This window comes from Podarcis gaigeae (assembly GCF_964106915.1).
Source record: "Podarcis gaigeae genome assembly, chromosome: 1".
NCBI lineage: Eukaryota > Metazoa > Chordata > Lepidosauria > Squamata > Lacertidae > Podarcis > Podarcis gaigeae.
The window spans coordinates 91,337,082-91,355,255 of record NC_139678.1 but is presented as its reverse complement, the minus strand read 5'-3'; the positions used below and the strand labels follow the sequence as shown (position 1 = coordinate 91,355,255).

Genomic DNA, 18,174 nt, shown 5'->3' with positions numbered 1-18,174 from the left:
AGGAAGTCTGCTAATGCGCTCCTTTAGTGTGGTTTTGGGAGCTTTGAGAAACTTATTTATTTAGGCAAGCTGTTGAAAAGTTAAGCCATTCCAAGTGATTAACTGGGGTTATCTGTTGGATGGCATTTGGATTTGTGCTGTTGCGGGTGTGTTTTTGACTCTGCTGTTAATACGTAATACTTTTTCATGTGATAAGGATGTTTCATGGTGGCTTTATAAGCCTCCTTGAACAATGTGGGCCAAAAGAGTGCAGTTTTAAAAACAACAACAGCAAAAGCCTGGAATGCAAAGAAATGTACATGGTGTTCTGTATGCTTGTTTCTGGTGTCGTAACTGAGAAGGGGCTGTAGCTCAGTGGATAAGGGTCTTCCTTGCATGCAAAAGTTCAACCTGCAGCATCTCCAAGTAGGGCTTGGGGAAACTCCCTGTCCCAAAGCCTGGAGAACGGCTGCCAGCCAGTGTAAGAAGAATTTGCTTTACATGTGTAGAGAGCTTTTGACATGAGGGGAGCATCTGAATTTGTGATTCCACACCTGCATTCTGAACTGGCACAATTTCAAGGCAGGATCAGAGGCACCCTCTATTTTCCATGTTGGGTAACCCTTCCTCAGCTGGTTAAATGTTCCCTCCCCTGCAAGTCCCAGGATTGTCGTTTATTTAACTCCCAGTTTGAAAGGGAGCCACCGCCACCCCCAACGGCTTTCCCTCCCTCTGTGGCAAATGCAGCTGGAGTGGGCATGAAAATGCCCTACCTGGTTTCCCTAGGTCATTCCATACAACCAGCTGTGATGGTCAGTTTACAAGACTTCTGAAGGATTCTAAGGTGGACTCTGTCCTTGCCTGCCTATACTGTTCACTTCTGAGTAAACCAAACATACACTTTTTAAAACAGTGGTTTGCTCCCCACCGCCTCCAGGTTTGGGCTTTAGATCTAAACAAAATGAAAACCCTTAGAGTGCTAAAAAATAAGTAACAGCTGAAGTTAATGAGCTTCTGAAGCATGTGGCTCGGGACAGAGGTTTGCCTGCAGCTCATGCGTAAAGCGCTTTGTAAGGGCTCATTGCTTGAAGCAGTGCTCACCCTCGCCATGGAAATGTACGGAGGCTATGCCAGTACAGTACAAGACTTGATGCATTGCCCCCTGAGACGCAAGACTGGTGGATTGCCTAGCACAAGGTGCTAGCAGCTTTCAAGGCTACGATGTCCAGACACGATTTGGGATGGAGGACACGGTGCCAGCGTTAACAAAAGGCCTGAAATAACCACACAACCACTTATTGCAAGGTGCACATGAATGATCTATACCTTAATACAAGCCAATTAATAATAATGTTATCAAAACATAGCAGACCCGTCTTTTCATTACTTACACATGAACAATTTGGTTTCCCACACTCGGTATTGCCCCAACGGACTTGATCACGTGCCCAATAACGTAAACAATGGAGAGATAAATGATTGTTCTGTGGAGAGAAAGAGAGAGAAAAGTAAGGAAATGCTATCAGCCCAAGGCAGTGGCATGATTTATAATCTGAAAACAGAACGTGTGTCTGCATTTCCTGATAGGGAAGGCACAAGGATTTTCTCTGTTACCCTTTTCCCTCTACCAGAACTGAAACCCCTCTTTCTCCATCATGCTTCAAAGCATTGAGAAAAAGCTGCAACTGAACAGAAAGTTGGGACAACTGCACTGACGGGCACAGCTGCTCTGTTTCCCACCACTTGTGGTGGCAGGGCCAGCCCAAGACACTCTCTGCCTGAGGGACAGAACAGCAACTGGTGTCCCCAGTGTCATGCCACTTCCCAAGCCCACAGAACCCAAGCAGACCAATTTTATTCTCTTCATTTACAAATTATTTATCTTCCATCCATAACACAAAAAAAGTCATCTGAGCAGCCCAGAGTAAAAATTAATATGGTAAAGTACACAAATAAATTACCACCATATAAACAAAAACAGACTAAAAACAGCAGCAAAATAAAACCAAAGTTGGGGGGGGGGGGACAATAACAGGATGTAATGGTGTGAAAGCTCTAAAACCCTACAAACAACTCTCCCCTGGAGTAATAAATTAAATTAAACAACGGACTGATTTGCTAGCTTTTCATCACCCCCATGGCCAGCTGTCTGAGGCAACCGCTTCATTCTGTCTAATGATGAAGCTGGCCCTCAACCATTCCTGGCAATAAACACTGAACACAGGTCCTGATAGAGCAGCGCTTGGTGTCCTACACCCTAAATGATTGTCTTTCAGTGCAATCCAGAGAAATTTAGCTGAACATAAATGCCACTGAAAGCTAGGATACTTAGATGTGTGAGTAAACAGAGCCAGCATTAACCCTTACTGAAGTCAGTGGAGCCCAGCTAGAAATGACAAGGCCGTTGTTTGGATACGTGTTTGCATACTTTCCTGTATAAAGTGAGTCTTCTATTTACAAGGGTCTACTCTGTACATGAGAAAGACAAAAGACTATATAAGGGATGGAAGAAAACACCCCACCCACCCAAACCTCATTTGCATTCCACTGCTTTAAGCACTTTTCTCCCAGTCTACCTCCAGTGCTAGATATGAGCTGGACAAGCGGGAGATTTCTTAAACCAGGATATAATTGTGCAAAGAGCAAACAAAGTGCAAACAAAAATCTCAGTGCATAGGCAAGTTCATAAGGCACGCTAAAATTCAATGGCAAACAAAGCTGGCAATCTGTGATGACGTATATCAAAAGTTTCTAAAAATACTACTATTAATCAGCTAGAAAATGCCCCATTTGCTCCATTAATTAATGGGGGGGGGTGTCATTTATGTACCTGAAGTACAGATGGACAAATTTGTTTCTTACTTCTCCAAATGTAAATTCAGATCTCCACATTTCTGAATCTATTTTTGCTTTTGTTATAAATTTCATTCCTGTTGAAAAGTCATCAGAGTTCTCCTAACATCCACCCATTTGTATGCAATTTTGCCTAATATACATATTTTGGCAAGCATATGTCTGCTAATATATGAAACATTTTTGTATGTTATTTTCACTAATATGCACATTGTTATGCACGCATTTCCTTAACATACCCATTTTTGTACACATCATTTGGTTGGTGAACAGCATTGCAAAATTCAGAGAACCACAAATTTCACAAATCTGCATTAAACAAGATTGCATTAAAATGTAAGCTGGAAAATTCCTCTCCCATCTTCCACTTGAAGATGTAATATATTTTATCCTTACTTGTATTTTCCCAGCCAAGAGTCAGCCATGAGGGCACCAATGACAGGTGTAAAGTAACACAGACTTGAGAAGGCATGGTAGACAGAGGTGGATGTATTCTCATCCCAGTGAAGGAAGTAGAGGAAATACAAAGTCAGAACGGCTGAGGGATAAAAACAAAGACAAAAGCAATGAGTTTTATAAACAATGTGTGAGCCCCAGAGTGTGACAATAATTGCCATTTTCTTTTCCTGAAAGAGGCTCTGTGCTTTTACCAGTGGTGTGACAGAAAGAAATCCAATGAGGCTCAGCTTTCACTACCATGAAAACTCTACAGCCATAGCAGGCTCTGTAACTCTCCAACAGTTTGACTTTACCCCTGAAGGCGCAACTTTTCCATTGTTTCCTGAGGCAGGCCGATGCCAACAATGACCGAAAGAAACCCAATGAGGCTCAGCTTTCACTACCATGAAAACACAGTGATGAGCAAATTGCCCTTTCTCAGTCTCTAGCTATCACCCCACTGATACAAGCATACAGCCTCCAACAGAGGAAAAGCAAGCAATCCTGGGTGTCAAACCAATAGACCTTTCCTGTCACTCTTCCTTTCTCTCCCCTATTTGCCCCTGGTCATTCTCCAGAGATTGTAGCCCTTGCTGACCAGCTTCCAGTTCTGTTCCATATTACTGTCCCCAAAGGGAAGAGACAGGAAAGAGCTTCCATAGCAAGGGGCGAGATCCAACATAACTTTAGTGCAAGCAGTTTGAGAGTTGATGTCCGAGCAGTAGCACAAATAGTAATGCATAAGCTTAACTGTCACCAAGTATAATAATAACATTCAGTTGGGGGTTATGAAACTTTTTTCTCAAGCACAAAACACTCATTGAATTTGGCTATTGCACTATGGCTTAAGAATATGGCTTCTACTAGTGGATGAGCAGTTGCGCAAGTGGGCTGTCACAATGGGTGATTAGTGTGGAATTGATGCTTCATTTGCACACTTTTCATGAGACATCCACACAATGCTTTCATCCTTTATTGCTCCTGTGGCTCTTCCCACCTTTTCTCAGAAGGCAGGAAGTCTGACATTTTTCACAAGAACAGAAGAGGGATGCAATCTCCACAGGTGTAGATTAGCATTAATATTCTATCTTTTTAAAAGTATGGGGATTTGATTCTCTCTCTCTCTCCTCTCTCTCTCTCTCTGTGTATTAATGTTATTTAAAAGTATTGAAACTCCTACTATGCCATGTTGCTAAAATACCAGTGATCAGACAGGTTATTTTTAAAATCTTTTGTTTAAAATGTAGTATTATGGCACTTTAAAAAATGAATGAGAGTTACAGCACTATAACACCAAATTTGTTATATAATGCTCTTTCTGACCAAAGCAATTCTAGCAAAATGTACATAGCTCCCATTTTATGTAGTCGAGAGGGGATTTCTTTTTGTATGCATGTATTCCTGAAATAGTTTTTTAAAAAACAAAAAACCAAACAGCATTATAGTGTTATAGCACTATACCTTTCATTCATTAACAAAGGCAAGAAAGAATTTTAGAGCTTATTAAAAGACAAAGTTTTAAAAACAGGGCCATACAAAATGGCTGCTGCAAGGGTTTTAGTGGATGTGTGCTGAGCTTCAGTTGGCCCCACCCACAGCAGTTATGTGATGAGCACTTGTGTACAGAACACAGCAGCATGCAGACCCAGAAAAAGTTCAGAACTCCCAATAATGTGGAAAGTCAAGTGCAACTTCACTTGTAGCTTACAGCAGAAGTGCAATTATTCGGCAGTACTAGGAGCCACCCACCTGGAAGCAGCCTCTGGCACCATGTTTATAACCTTTCAGTCTATCCTGTTAGTGTGTACACGTATCAGAGACAGCTGAGGTATCTGAGGCAATTGAAGATCTGAAGGCAAGGAATCTTTTCAGATAATTCCTACTATTAATTCTCTGCTCCCACCCACAGGCCCCCTTTTATCATCCTAAAGGCAAAACAAATTGCAAAGAGAGCCAAACTATTCTCTGAGAAGCTGTGGAGAAATGATGAAAGATATAACACACACCTTTCATGCCATAGTAGGAGAAGCGCTCGCAAAACTCATTTACCACAATGAAGGCGATGCTGAGAGGGTAATTGGTACCACATACTTTCTAAAGAAGCAAACCAGACAAAAGGTAGTGTCATACAAAACTTGTCCTTCGGTCATATGTACAGTTGACATAATGACGCACAGCACACAGAATCCCAGAATCAAATGTACAAACCTATAATTCAATGCTGAATTGGCAGATGTCCCCAGAGAAGGGATTCAAAGGAAATACAGAGCTTATAATAAATAAAGCCTTGCCCAAAGGCTGACAATCAGCACAGTGAACGAATGTCAAATGGAGGTGAATACATTTGAAATATATATTTCTTCCTCTGTATAAATTTTCCAGCTATAGCAGGCATAATTGTGGCTTTGCAAGTTAGATAAACAGGAACCACAAATGTGTTTTCATGATTTTCTTCAAACTCATCCCTTGTATTCCCAGTCACCGCACTCTACAGGAAAGGGCCTCCTGCAGACACCCTCTCATCAGGAGTCCTCTTCCATATAATGGAAAACCAGGCCTTTCACGAGGCAGCACCTACCCTTGAAACGCCAATCACATATCAGACATACCTTATCCATTACCTTTTCAGCACACCTGGAAGACCTTCCTTCACCAACCCTTTAAGTGTGGATTTTTTAAAAAAAAAAAATCCCTGTCCGTATCTGCCTTGGACTTGAAATTGTTCTTATTGCTGTTTTTATATTTTTGATATTTTTCACTGTTAAATTGCTTTGGGATGTTTTAAGGGAAGTGATCCATAAATGAAACGAAATGAATAATTACATGACCACCTGGTCCAAGGGACAGCTTATGTGAGGGAAAACAGCTGTTGGCAAAAAAAAAGTAAAGAAAGAAAGAAAAGAGGAGGAAGAATTATTGTGGATCAGAAGTGATCAGGGCAGATGTCAACTGCTTTTCTAGAAAGTTCCATTTGTTCCATTTAGTGATTAATTCTAACCACGAAGCAAATCCCAGCATGCTTGGGTTCCACCTATCCAGTAGTTTGTAATGAGATCTATCCAGTAGTTTATGTCATCAACAGAAAAATAAACAAAAAAGGGGGAAGAAAATGATAATGCCAGTGTCAGTAAGACACAGGTGTCCAGACATCACACGCGAAAGGATTACTATGTGACTGGAAGCAACGTGACACTCATATTGCATTCAGAGCCAAGCCCTCACTTTGTCCTCAACTTTGTGAGGCTTCGCTGTAAAACAAGGAAACAATGTTAGCTGGCATTTTCCCCAGAGTGCTGTTGCATCATTTTGTGGTGTTATCTCAGGACATAAAAGAGACAGCATAGCCTATGGAGAAACATAAACCCATCTGATAGTGGGGAAAATAAACAGCCTATCCAGTGCTGGTGACATGGTTCTGACAGCAACTAGCTGGTTAGGTGAATTTGAAGGCCCAAATCTAGAAATTTGAAATTTATATTTAGGCACCGCAGATATGAACAAAATAATTAAACTTGCACTTCCTCAGCAGGCTCTATCCCAACCAACAAGCATTCATGTGAATATGTGCAGTGAGCTCCTGCATGAACTCCTTGGAAATCAGAAGCTGCTGAACACACAGGAAAAAGCCCTCCACACGTACAGTTCTACACGGAGGGATTCTCTATACATGCTCAAAAAATGCTGAGTCTGCAGCAGCAATCCTGCTCCATCCAGCACATGTTCACTGGAACGTCTGTTAAGGGGAATTTTTGCTCTCCTATCAGGAGTGTTCACTAATCAGGTGAGTGTCATCATGCTCTCAAAAACCTGGATGAATTCAAAATGAGGATTAGTACATTAGGCATGCCAAGGATGCTCCTGAGCACTAACCCCTATTTTGTACTCTGTTTGGATTCATTCAAACATCTGTCATTATCCAATGAGCAATTATTTTCTTTCAAAGTAAAAATAGCATCTACCTAGCATCATTTCATGCATCTTAGCAGAGCAACACGCATCAATGCCAGAAGAAGAGGGAAACCCTTCTCCTTCTAAGTTAATGTATGATGTGAACCAGAAAGCACATAAATCAGGATCACTGTGGAATTTAAAGAGGATTGAGACACATCTCGTTAGGGATGGGTGAATCTGTCCATTTCAGTTTCCCAGTTTTCCAATCTTAAATTCAGCTTTCCATATCAGTTGGTTATTTAAATAAATAAATAAATAACAGTCCTTACTGGGATAACTGCATTGCAGAATTCAGAGAAAGATGAATTTTGCAAGATGGCTGTATTTAGGTACTGTGCATGGTTTCAGAAAGTACGGATTAGGCAAGCTCACCTTTAAATGTGAACTGAATCAAATTTCTCTCCCATCCCTACATCTCATTAATGAGAATAGAACTGAAAATCTAAGTAAGTTGCTCCTAACCAAGTGTGTGTTTACATTTAAGCTGAGGGCAGATCTACCTATTCCACCTCCAGTGCCTCCAAACCTAGACATGATTGCTTCTTGCAAAGAAGTTCTGGGCGGGTGCAACTTGCAGCAGAGAAGTGATAGGCAGGAAGAGGGTGCTTAAACCTTTCCTTGCCCATCACTTTCCCCCTTGAAGTTTCCTTCTACTAGCAGCCCAGGTTTATTTGTGTTAGTAGACGAAATAGAGGTCTAGAAGCCCTGGTCCTAATATTTGAAAATAACTTTTATTAACCCAGAACACTTTATTCTGGAACCTTTGATTTTCTCTGTTTATTAATCTGCACCAATTACCTCCCAAGTTCTGAGGAGATTTATGTGGCCTTGCTAAACTTCTTCCACCGCTGCTTTCAATCCTGCATATCACTCCTTCCCACCTTGTCTATTTGGGAAACCTGTCTTGTCAGGCATCCGAATGTGACATAATGTTTGGATAGAGTAAACACAAATAAACATAAACCAACCTGTATGTGTGAGAACAAGCAATTTGGTCAATTCCCAGAATGTATGAGGGAACTTGAACGTTTTTCAGGCCTACACACATTGCATTTTGAACAGATGTGACCTTTTCAGACACTATATTCACTGGAACATGTATGCCTGATGGGCATGGTGGAATGTTGTGCGCTTGCTTCCCTATAATACTTAAAGGGGGTGGAGTATGATCACATAATCTAGGTCCAAACACCAGTTTTGTGCTTGTGTGTGAGAGCAGGGTTTAATAAAAAGATTTAAACCATTAAAGGTAAAGGTATCCCTGACCAGAAGGTCCTGTCATGGACGACTCTGGGGTTGTGCACTCATCTCGCTCTATAGGCCGCGGGAGCCGGTGTTTGTCCGCAGACAGTTTGTCCGTGGCCAGCATGACTAAGCCACTTCTGGCAAACCAGAGCAGTACACAGAAATGCCGTTTACCTTCCCACCGGAGTGGTACCTATTTATCTACTTGCTCTTTGACTTGTTTTTAGCCCATAGTTTCTTCCAGTGGATATTGACATTAAGGGGAACAACACAAAATTATGTTGACTCATTCCTTAAGACAATTACAGCATTAACTTATGAATTTGCACAGGTGTCAATGCTAATGCGTTCCTGTATCCATCCTTGAATCTGCACAAATGACAAAACTGTATACAGTGGAAGAAATTCATCTGATCAAAACCTCAATCAGAACACTTTTCCAGATTATCACTAGTCATGCTGCTGAGTGACCCATTTAGACCCTCTCCCCATGACTCCTTGTTTTTATTAACACTATTAATTTATTTAATGGATTGAAAGGACATTCAAACACATAAGCACTCACCAAGCCACCCCTTGTTTTACTAAAAACCAGCAAGGTTTCCCCTCTCCACCTGTATCATCATGTATGTTCCTCTTCATTAGCCTTTTGACTTTTACAAATATACATAGCACAATCTTGTTCTTTGAAGGTTATGTACTTCCTACTCCAGTGCTTGACTGCACATCTACCTTAATTTCTTCCTTAATTCACCATTGCATATCTATTCCTTTCGCAGCAATCTTTAAACTAGCTCTCTACAAATACAGTCTGGAGAATAAAATGTGTGCTTTTGAATAAGCTAGAAAGGCTCAGGAGCACTTATCCTCAGAGAGGGGAAAGAAGGAGAAAAAATCTAGTGGAAATTCTGACAATAGAACTAACCTATATCAAAATATTGCTGCTGAATTGGAAGCTGCCTCCACTTTTGAAATCCAGCAAGCAAAGCTGCAGGCTCACCTCCCCCTCTATGTATATTATTCTTGCTTCCTTCAAAAGAGTGTTGTTTTTGCCTGGGAAATGCATTCCAAGAAGTGGTAATTCCCAAAGAAGCCATTGGCTCGGGTTTGTTCCTCTGTTGTCTGAGCTGCCTTTCTAGTACATTAATCAGGTTAGCAAGAAAGAATTTCGTTTCGAATCTCTAATGCTAATACCAACCCTAGGCAAGAAATGGTGTTTGTCTGTCTGAGGCCAAAGCACAACAGGGGAAGGCAAGAGCAGCAAGCTCTTGAGAGTTGTTCCAGGGAAGTTGAAAGAAACAGCAAAATAAACTCGCCCCAAAATAAAAACAACCCTCCACCACAACCCTTCCACCACACCCCAAACAAGTCAGATCAAATACTTACCGGGGACTTTCTCTCAGGAGGGCAAACTCCTTCTGAAGGATTATCTCCTGCAGAAATAAAAGTGAACAGAGTCTCCTTAGATTCTTTTCTCCCTGAGAGGTCCATCCTATGCTTTTCCTTTTTTCCCTCCCCAGTTTGCCTCACACAACTCTCTGCTGTCGTGGTGAGTTGGTTGGGAAGACTTCCAAATGAGTGGAGTTTAGTTCAGATTTAAGTTAACCCTGATTGTGCACATTTTTCTCTCTGCCAGGCTGAGGCAGGAGGACAGCTTCATGAGGAAGGAGAAGAGCAAAGTTAAACTGGGCTGGTGAAACTGTCACTAAATCACAACAGTCACAGGGCTGTCCTCAGCACCTGCAGGCAGGGCTGTGTGCCGTTTGCTCTGAGCGCACTTCAGGTACTCTGAGTAACCCTTGTGTTGAGTCAAGCGAAATGCATACTGAATGATAATCCCTATTCCAAATGTTGAAACTCATAATTAGTGGCAAGGTTTGTGGCTTTGGGCCATCTCTGCTATAATAGCAGGCTTATTCTGCAGGAACTACAGGCATCCCTGCCTATTTGAAACTAGCTGGCTGAAGCAAAATGATGCATTGAGAGCTCAGAGCAAATGAGCTCTGTGTAGCTTACACTTAGATTTCTGCTGCTCATTTGCTATTTAGGCGCTGCTTGGCTTTAAAAGACTCTGATATCTCACTAATAAAACGCTCCCCAATAAGCTTGCCACAGGAAGAGCAAGATATAAGAGCAATAAATAAATGCATACATAAAATAAATAACTGTGAAGAGCTCCTCACATTTCTTTTGATTGACCCTCTTTTTAATAGTCTCTTATCTGTGCAGCCACCGTAGGCTACTAGTATGGGTAATAAATGGATTCCTCATGCACCCCTCTGCAGAGATAAGGGCAGGGCTTGTATGTAACTGTTTTTGTGTTTTGTGGGATGCTTCCTGCAGGGTTGTTTATAGCTTACCCTGCTCCACAGGAGGAGATTAGCTAGCAACCCTAGTACCTCACAAAGGACTTACCATTTTTGAACAAAGAGGTGGGGGAGAAAAGGGAGCTTAGAACTACTGTGTGTAATTAAAAGTGTGTAAGATGCCCAGTTTTTAATTGCACACAGTGTGTAAGATGCCCAGGGGACGCGGGTGGCGCTGTGGGTTAAAGCCTCAGTGCCTAGGACTTGCCGATCGAAAGGTCGGCGTTTCGAATCCCCGCGGCGGGGTGCGCTCCCGTCGCTCGGTCCCAGCGCCTGCCAACCTAGCAGTTCGAAAGCACCCTCGGGTGCAAGTAGATAAATAGGGACCGCTTACTAGCGGGAAGGTAAACAGCGTTTTGTGTGATGTGCTGGCTCGCCAGATGCAGCTTGTCACACTGGCCACGTGACCCGGAAGTGTCTGCGGACAGCGCTGGCTCCCGGCCTCTAGAGTGAGATGAGCGCACAACCCTAGAGTCTGTCAAGACTGGCCCGTACGGACAGGGGTACCTTTAAGATGCCCAGCCCCTCAAAATCCACTCCCTCCATATTTATTTGTCCATATTGGCCTCTGCTCGGTTTTTGCTCATATTTATATCTTTTTTTTGCCTCATATTTATATCTCCTCATCTCCCACTGTGAGAACATACAGGACAAAAGGATAAGAGTCACAGCCATTGCTCCACTCACGTTTGCCTTGGGCTCTGCCTACCACTGGTAGGTAACCCTTGAAAGATCATCCATGAGGAAATGTAGCTCTTGGACTGAATAAGGTTCCCTACCCCTAGGACTTTTAAAAATCTTGCTGTACCATTCAGGCAGCAGTTCCTCTTTTTATCTCTCTCTCATGGCAGTGGCAGACTTCAGGCTCTCAAGTTTCAGCAGTGCCCTGTGCAACGGCAACATTTGGCCCCGCACCGCCTCTTGGGCTTTGTGCTACAGCACTGTTGTGGCAGCTGCACCAGTTGTGCTACCCTAAAACCGCCTCTGCTCATGGTGCTGCCTGAAGCAGGATCACTTCTTTCTAGGCTGCACACGAGGGTCTATCCTGACTGTGATCAAAGTTTCTGCAGCTGCATGTGTACAGGAGATTCTACTGCCTGGGCAAAGGAGGACTGGGATATAAATCTATCTTTCCAGTTGTCCTACTTAGGCTAAGTTGTGACTCTCCAGATGTCGCTGGCAAGTGTGCCCGCTTGGCCCCATGACTGAGAGGGCCTTGGCCGTGCAACATGCTGATGTCACTCGCGCATGCTGGGTAGTGTGCTGATGTGTCATACGCACGCTGCACGGCTTGTGTGAATGATGTCAACATACCTCACAGTGGCCTCACGCATGGCCACCATGGGATTTTGAGGGGGCCAGGCCCCCACGCCTTGAAATTTTGGAGGGCTCCCAGACGCCCCTAGCTGCTGGACTCCCACTTCCATCAACCCAAACCAGCAGAACCACTGGTCAGGAATGATGGGAGTTGTAGTCCAGCAGCATCTGGAGGGCCAAATGTTCCCCCTCCCCTGTTCTAGACAAATGTATTACAAGCACAAACCATACCAGAACCAAATTACAACCTGAAGTTCACAGTCTCTCATTTCTTATCAGCCCCAAGATCAAATTGCATGCTACCTCTGCAATCAATACCGAAACAGCAAACATTATTTCCACTGCATCGCTCCCTTCAGGGATACCCACGGCCAGGGCTCCTATGTTTTATCTGCTCCTTGTTTTGTTATTGTAATGTAGGATCCTTCTTTCCTTGCTGCTGTTCATTGCTTCGCATTTTAAGGTGAACAACTTTATAGGAACACACACCCCTATTATTTTTTCTGCTGTTCAAGTCTTGGCTAAAATCTCTGTCATTTTTGTTGTTGCTGCTGCTGTCTGTCATACAAGTGCTGAGCGACTTGCTAAAGGGCATGTCTATAGCCACAAGATGACCTGGGAGGGCAAAGGCCTTATCCCTGGCCCTCCTGCAAGTTCTTTACCGGCTGCTTCACGTCCAACAACAAAAAGCAACATCATTCGTACTAAAAAGGCAATTCACACTGCCCCTGTCTCTGGACAGAACAATGCATTGGGGGGACAGCTATAGCTCAGTGGCAGAGCATCTGCTCTGCATGCAGAAGAACAGAGATTCAATCCTCATCATCTGCAGGCAAAGCTGGGGATGTCCCCAGTCTGAAACGCTAGAGAGCTGCTACTAGTCTGTGAGGACAGTACTGAGCTTGGTGGACCAGTGGCCTGAATCAGTATAAGGCAGCTTCTTCTGTTCATATCTGATGCAAGGCTTCTGCTAAAAATGGCAGCTGCTTGTCTAGTTCTCCCTCTTCTCCCATGTAATTTTTAGCCATACTTGCAACATGCATTGCAAGGTGATTGGGATGTGAACTTTTCTGCCATCACTCCATATTTGGCTCCTGCTGGCAGCAGTGGGGAAATGCCAAATGTTATCATATATAGGAGCCTACTCCTTCAGCCTCCCACCAAAGATGAGGGCACTGGTATTCAAATGGTGTATGCATGCCACATCTTGTGATCAGTTAAGCAGTGTGGGGCTTACCTGGCCCCTCCCAATATTTTATTCAAGTTGGCACCCCTGTGATGATACCACACAACAGGAGAAGACGTGCCTAAATAAGCATGGCTCTGAGGTGGAACAACTCAACATTGGGCTACATTTTTAGAGGCAGCCCTGTGTGTTAAGCATAACATACAGTGTTGCTCCCATTTAGAGGAAGTGCAAGGATGGGGTTTTGTGGATTATTGCTTAAGTATATGCATTGGTGTTCGCTTCTCTCATTAGCTAGCTATGAGTAAGATCTGAAGCGAGGCACCATTAATTAACAAATGACCTCAGCAGCACCAATCTGATGTCCCACCCTGCTTTACCTTTAGGCTGTCATCTTTCTACACCACAAAAGCCTCACCAATTTATTCTTTTTCTGAAACTCTTTCCAAGGCTGTCTGTCAGATTAAACCTACTGTGCTGATTTTTGTGTTGTTTTTACAGAGTCCCTGAGAAGTGATCTTAATGTTTATTGCTTAGCAAGAACCAGAGGGACAGAATGTACAAAATGGTAAAAACCCATTTATTTTGCACTAGGGGGGTAATAAAACCCTAGGAAGAGTGCTTAATATGTTAACGCTGCAATACTAACCCCATTACCTGGGAATAACCCCGCTGAATTCAGTAGGAGGTGCTTCTGTGTAGACATGGTTAGGAAGGTATTTAATTCTGTTTGTATCTTATTCACATTACATTTTATTGAAATTCTTTAAGAAATTAAGTCTGCTGCAATCCTGTACATATTTACCTAGGAGAAATTCCCACTGAACTCACTGGGGCTTACTTCTGTGCAGATTATGTGTAGGATTGCACGTTAGAATGTTTGAATAATGGGCAAAATCTATTGCTTCCTCATGCATTGCTCCACACTCATAAATCTGCACTTGTGGAAGTGCTTCACCGCAAGGAATACTGAGTCCTTTCTGTCTCTCCCACCAGCCTCCAGCCACTTGCAACTACTGCTGTGTGCATTGCAAGGTACTCCATCATTACTAAGAACGTGAGGGCTATGCACACATCTCCTTAATATATAGTGGCCTCTTCCTTGCTAGGCCGAAGAAGAAGAAGAAGAAGAAGAAGAGGAGGAGGAGGAGGAGGAGGAGGAGGAGGAGGAGGAGGAGTTTGGATTTGATATCCCGCTTTATCACTACCCAAAGGTGTCTCAAAGCGGCTAACAATCTCCTTTCCCTTCCTCCCCCACAACAAACACTCTGTGAGGTGAGTGGGGCTGAGAGACTTCAGAGAAGTGTGACTAGCCCAAGGTCACCTAGCAGCTGCATGTGGAGGAGCGGAGACGCGAACCCGGTTCCCCAGATTACGAGACTACCACTCTTAACCACTACACCATACTGCAGTATGCAAGATATATTATTTGCTCACCTGGAGCACAGGAAAAGGAAGGGCCACTGCATTAGGGATGCTTCCTTTTTTTCATTAATAATTTTTATTAGGTTTTTTTTTTAAAAAATTATAAATTTATTTAACATACAATGTATATATTTTTCTTTTTGATTGCCCACCCTTTCCACACTGATGTTTTTATTCTTATCCTTCATTGCTGCATTATACTTGGCAAATCCCTGATTCCTGTTCCACATGTGGTTCAGACTGTTCTCTTTTGTCTGGTCCCACATGAGAAAGGAGGATTTTCTATTCCCCCCCCCTTTTTTCCCGCACAGCTGTTTCCCCCCCCCATATTGATTTTTATTTTATTACATAAGGACTTCACATCCAGCATCCAGTTTCTTTTGCTAAACAGATAGCCTGGCACATTCCTGTTTGTTGGGAGAATGAGCCTTTGCAAAACTAAAGAGCAGGCCAAGTATAGGTAATTTGTTGCCATAGTAGTTAATGGTCAGAGATGTCATGTGGGAGCAGTAATGTCAGCATAATAATGTACGCTATGGCATCGTATGATGAATAAAAATCCCTTTTTTTGCTGTGCCTGAAAACATGCAGTGATTCACCATGAAAATTTACAGACACATGAATTGGGGGGGGGGTATAGTTCTGGAGTGGACTTTGGGGTGCTGGAACATCCCAAAGCACTGTAACTTCTAAAATGGCCTTGCATTCTCCGTAATGGCAAGGATGCTTTGCAGTGCACCTTGATGAGTGTCAGAGGAGAGGGATGTGAAAGGGCTCCATCAGTTGCCTGAGGGGAAAGGCCCTTCTACAATATCTCCACCGGCTGATTGATATTTTACAATGAAAGCAGCAGTCTTCAAAGTTTTGAAAATGCAATTCACAATTAGTTTAAAACGGAAAAGGACCAGCTGAACCTTTCACAGGTTGGAACTATACTTATCCTCGACACGATTCTGCAACAAAGACACATGCTCTTTTCGAGTTCTCCTTGGTGTCTCCTGTAACTTTCATTTATTTATTTCATTAGCAATGTTTATATGCCCCTTGACTGTAAAAAAACAAACAACCAAAAACTAAAACCCCTCTAACTAGTGTATCACAAAATGAAATAAAAAATTTAAATTGTTGATTTAAAACATTTAAAAACAAGTTCAAAATGGGCATTGAATGGCACCCATAACTGTGTCACTGCCACAGACTGAAGCACTGGAGTGAGAATATACAGTGGTACCTTGGAAGTCAAACAGAATCTGTTCCATTCGACTTCCAAAATGTTCAGAAACCAAGGCGTGGCTTAACTGGAAGCCACGGAAGCCATGGTGGACATTCAAAAGAACGTTCGCAAACTGGAACACTCACTTTCGGATTTGCGGTGTTTGGGAGCCAAATCGCTTGACTCACAAGGCATTCGGGATCCAAGGTACAATTGTACTGGATATGGTAATCCCAAACTGTGAAGGGCTTTATATATGAATACAGTGGTACCTTGGTTCTTGAATTTCATCTGTTCTGGGAGTCCGTTCAACTCCTGAAAAGGTTTGAAAACCAAGGCACGGCTTCCAATTGGCTGCAGGAGCTTCCTGCACTCAATCGGAAGCCACATCAGATGTTCAGCTTTTGAAAAATGTTTGCAAACCGGAACACTCACTTCCAAGTTTGCAGCAATCAGGAGCCGTTTTGTTCAGGAGCCAAACTGTTCAACAACCAAGGTACCACTGCAGTAACACCTTGAACTTGGTCCTATAGCAAGCAGGCAGCCACTGCTAACCTCTGAGCTCAGGTGTTATATGCCGACAGGGTCTCACTCCTGTTAGCAATTGTGTTTTAGCATCCTGCAGTAATTACTGTTTCCAGGTCAAGGACAAGGGAAGAGAATTCTGATGTTACCAATGCTTGAACTACTGTGGTCAAGCTCTGCTGATAAATTTTTAGACTAACTTACCCATGTCATGGCGTTATCATGGGATGTGTTCCTTGCCCCACATCACTGGCTGTTGATAGTAAGTGTTGGAGAACTCGGAAAGGAGACTGGGAGTGCCATATATTTTGCATATTATATTAATTCAATTTTTTTACTGTTCTATCTATTCAATTGAGTTCCTTCAATTTATTTTTTTTCATCTTTCTGTTTCGTTTCATTACTCTGCTGTGAGCTGCCCTGGAGGCTTTTTACTGAACAGCAACATAATGAAAATATTTTCAATGAATAGAACAGAAATTTATTAACATCACTCCATGCATCTACTAACTTAAAATAAATTTAGGCTTCTTTCAGCTTTGCTCTTCCTCATCCCTTAGGATCCTCCACCACCAAACCTTTGATAAGGGCCCTGCCAAAGGACAATTATCAAACAAGCGGCAGAGTCAAGAAAAGACCTGAGGAACACTGAGCACTAGACTACCTGGCCAGCAGGCTATGTGGTAAATGACCAATATGCAACATAGGAAATCCCAGTGAAGTGACCGGCCCTCATTCATTCCACCAAGATTCTCCACATATGTACTTCATTGTACCTGTAGGAGCTCTGATCCTTTGCAGACAGAGATGTTCTAGTGGAAAAGGGCAACTCTCCTAGAGATGGCTTAGAGTAGAAGAGGGCAACTCTGCTAGGGTAGCGAAAGAGGACAGGGCTCCCATGCCTTTAGTAGCAGTGCAGAAAGGGGCATTTCAGCAGCTGTGTAACTACTCAGTCTTTCAGAGTCTGTGAGCAAGCTTCTTTGCACTGAAGCGCCATCTGTACCCCCCAAAGTGTCCAAGAAGCTCTGAAGGATGGGCAGAGTCACTTTACTTTAGAAGGACTAGGGGTGGGGAAGCATCAAATAGCCACTGACCTCTTTGCTTCTCTTTTCCTCCTTTTGCGCCGCTTTCCTCCTCAGCCATTTCTGCCTTTTCCCCTGCACTCTGCAATTCCAGCTGTGCACTGGCAGAGGAAGACTTTCTCTAAGACGTCCTGAGCGACTCTGTGCCAAGTCTTGTTAATATTTCACTTTACTGTCTTAGCTCCCTTAGCCACCTCTAAAATGCAAGCAAACTTCCTCCCCGCAGCTAAACTTTTTTTTTTTTTGGTCAACAAGATTAACTTGTTAACTTAAAATTACTTATTCCCAGTCTGGCCAAATTAAAAAGCTTGCATATACAGTCCGCATTTGTGTGTAAATGTAGCCCATTGATTTAAAAAGAGGCTTGACATACCATTGAGGGTTGCACTTCAGAAATCGCCATTTGTTACAGCAGTGGTGGTTTTTAAAGGGGTTTTTTGTGTATGTATGTTATTGTGGAAACAGGATGCTCGCTCCAGATGCATTAGGCCCAACTCACTGCCTGGCATAAATTGACACAGTCTCCTTGGCTTGGACAGGGTTATGCCATTTTACACCAGCTTAGATTCAAAACATTTAATGGCTCCATGTGAC

General features: G+C 43.0%; 1 protein-coding gene across 3 annotated transcripts in view; it reads right to left on the bottom strand.

Annotated features, from left to right (window-relative positions):
• Positions 1-17,932, bottom strand: part of SLC15A2 (solute carrier family 15 member 2) — a 78,206-nt gene extending 60,274 nt beyond the window's left edge. The window contains exons 1-5 of one of the 3 annotated variants that reach the window (XM_083739750.1): positions 17,593-17,932; positions 9,853-9,899; positions 5,277-5,364; positions 3,229-3,370; positions 1,371-1,463 (exon numbers count right to left, since the gene is read on the bottom strand). In XM_083739750.1, coding sequence (XP_083595876.1) covers positions 1,371-1,463; positions 3,229-3,370; positions 5,277-5,364; positions 9,853-9,899; positions 17,593-17,641 — 419 coding nt within the window. In that variant the 5' untranslated portion in view covers positions 17,642-17,932. The other 2 variants (XM_083739751.1, XM_083739749.1) reach the window with 2 other exon arrangements.
• Positions 17,933-18,174: the final 242 nt, after the last annotated feature.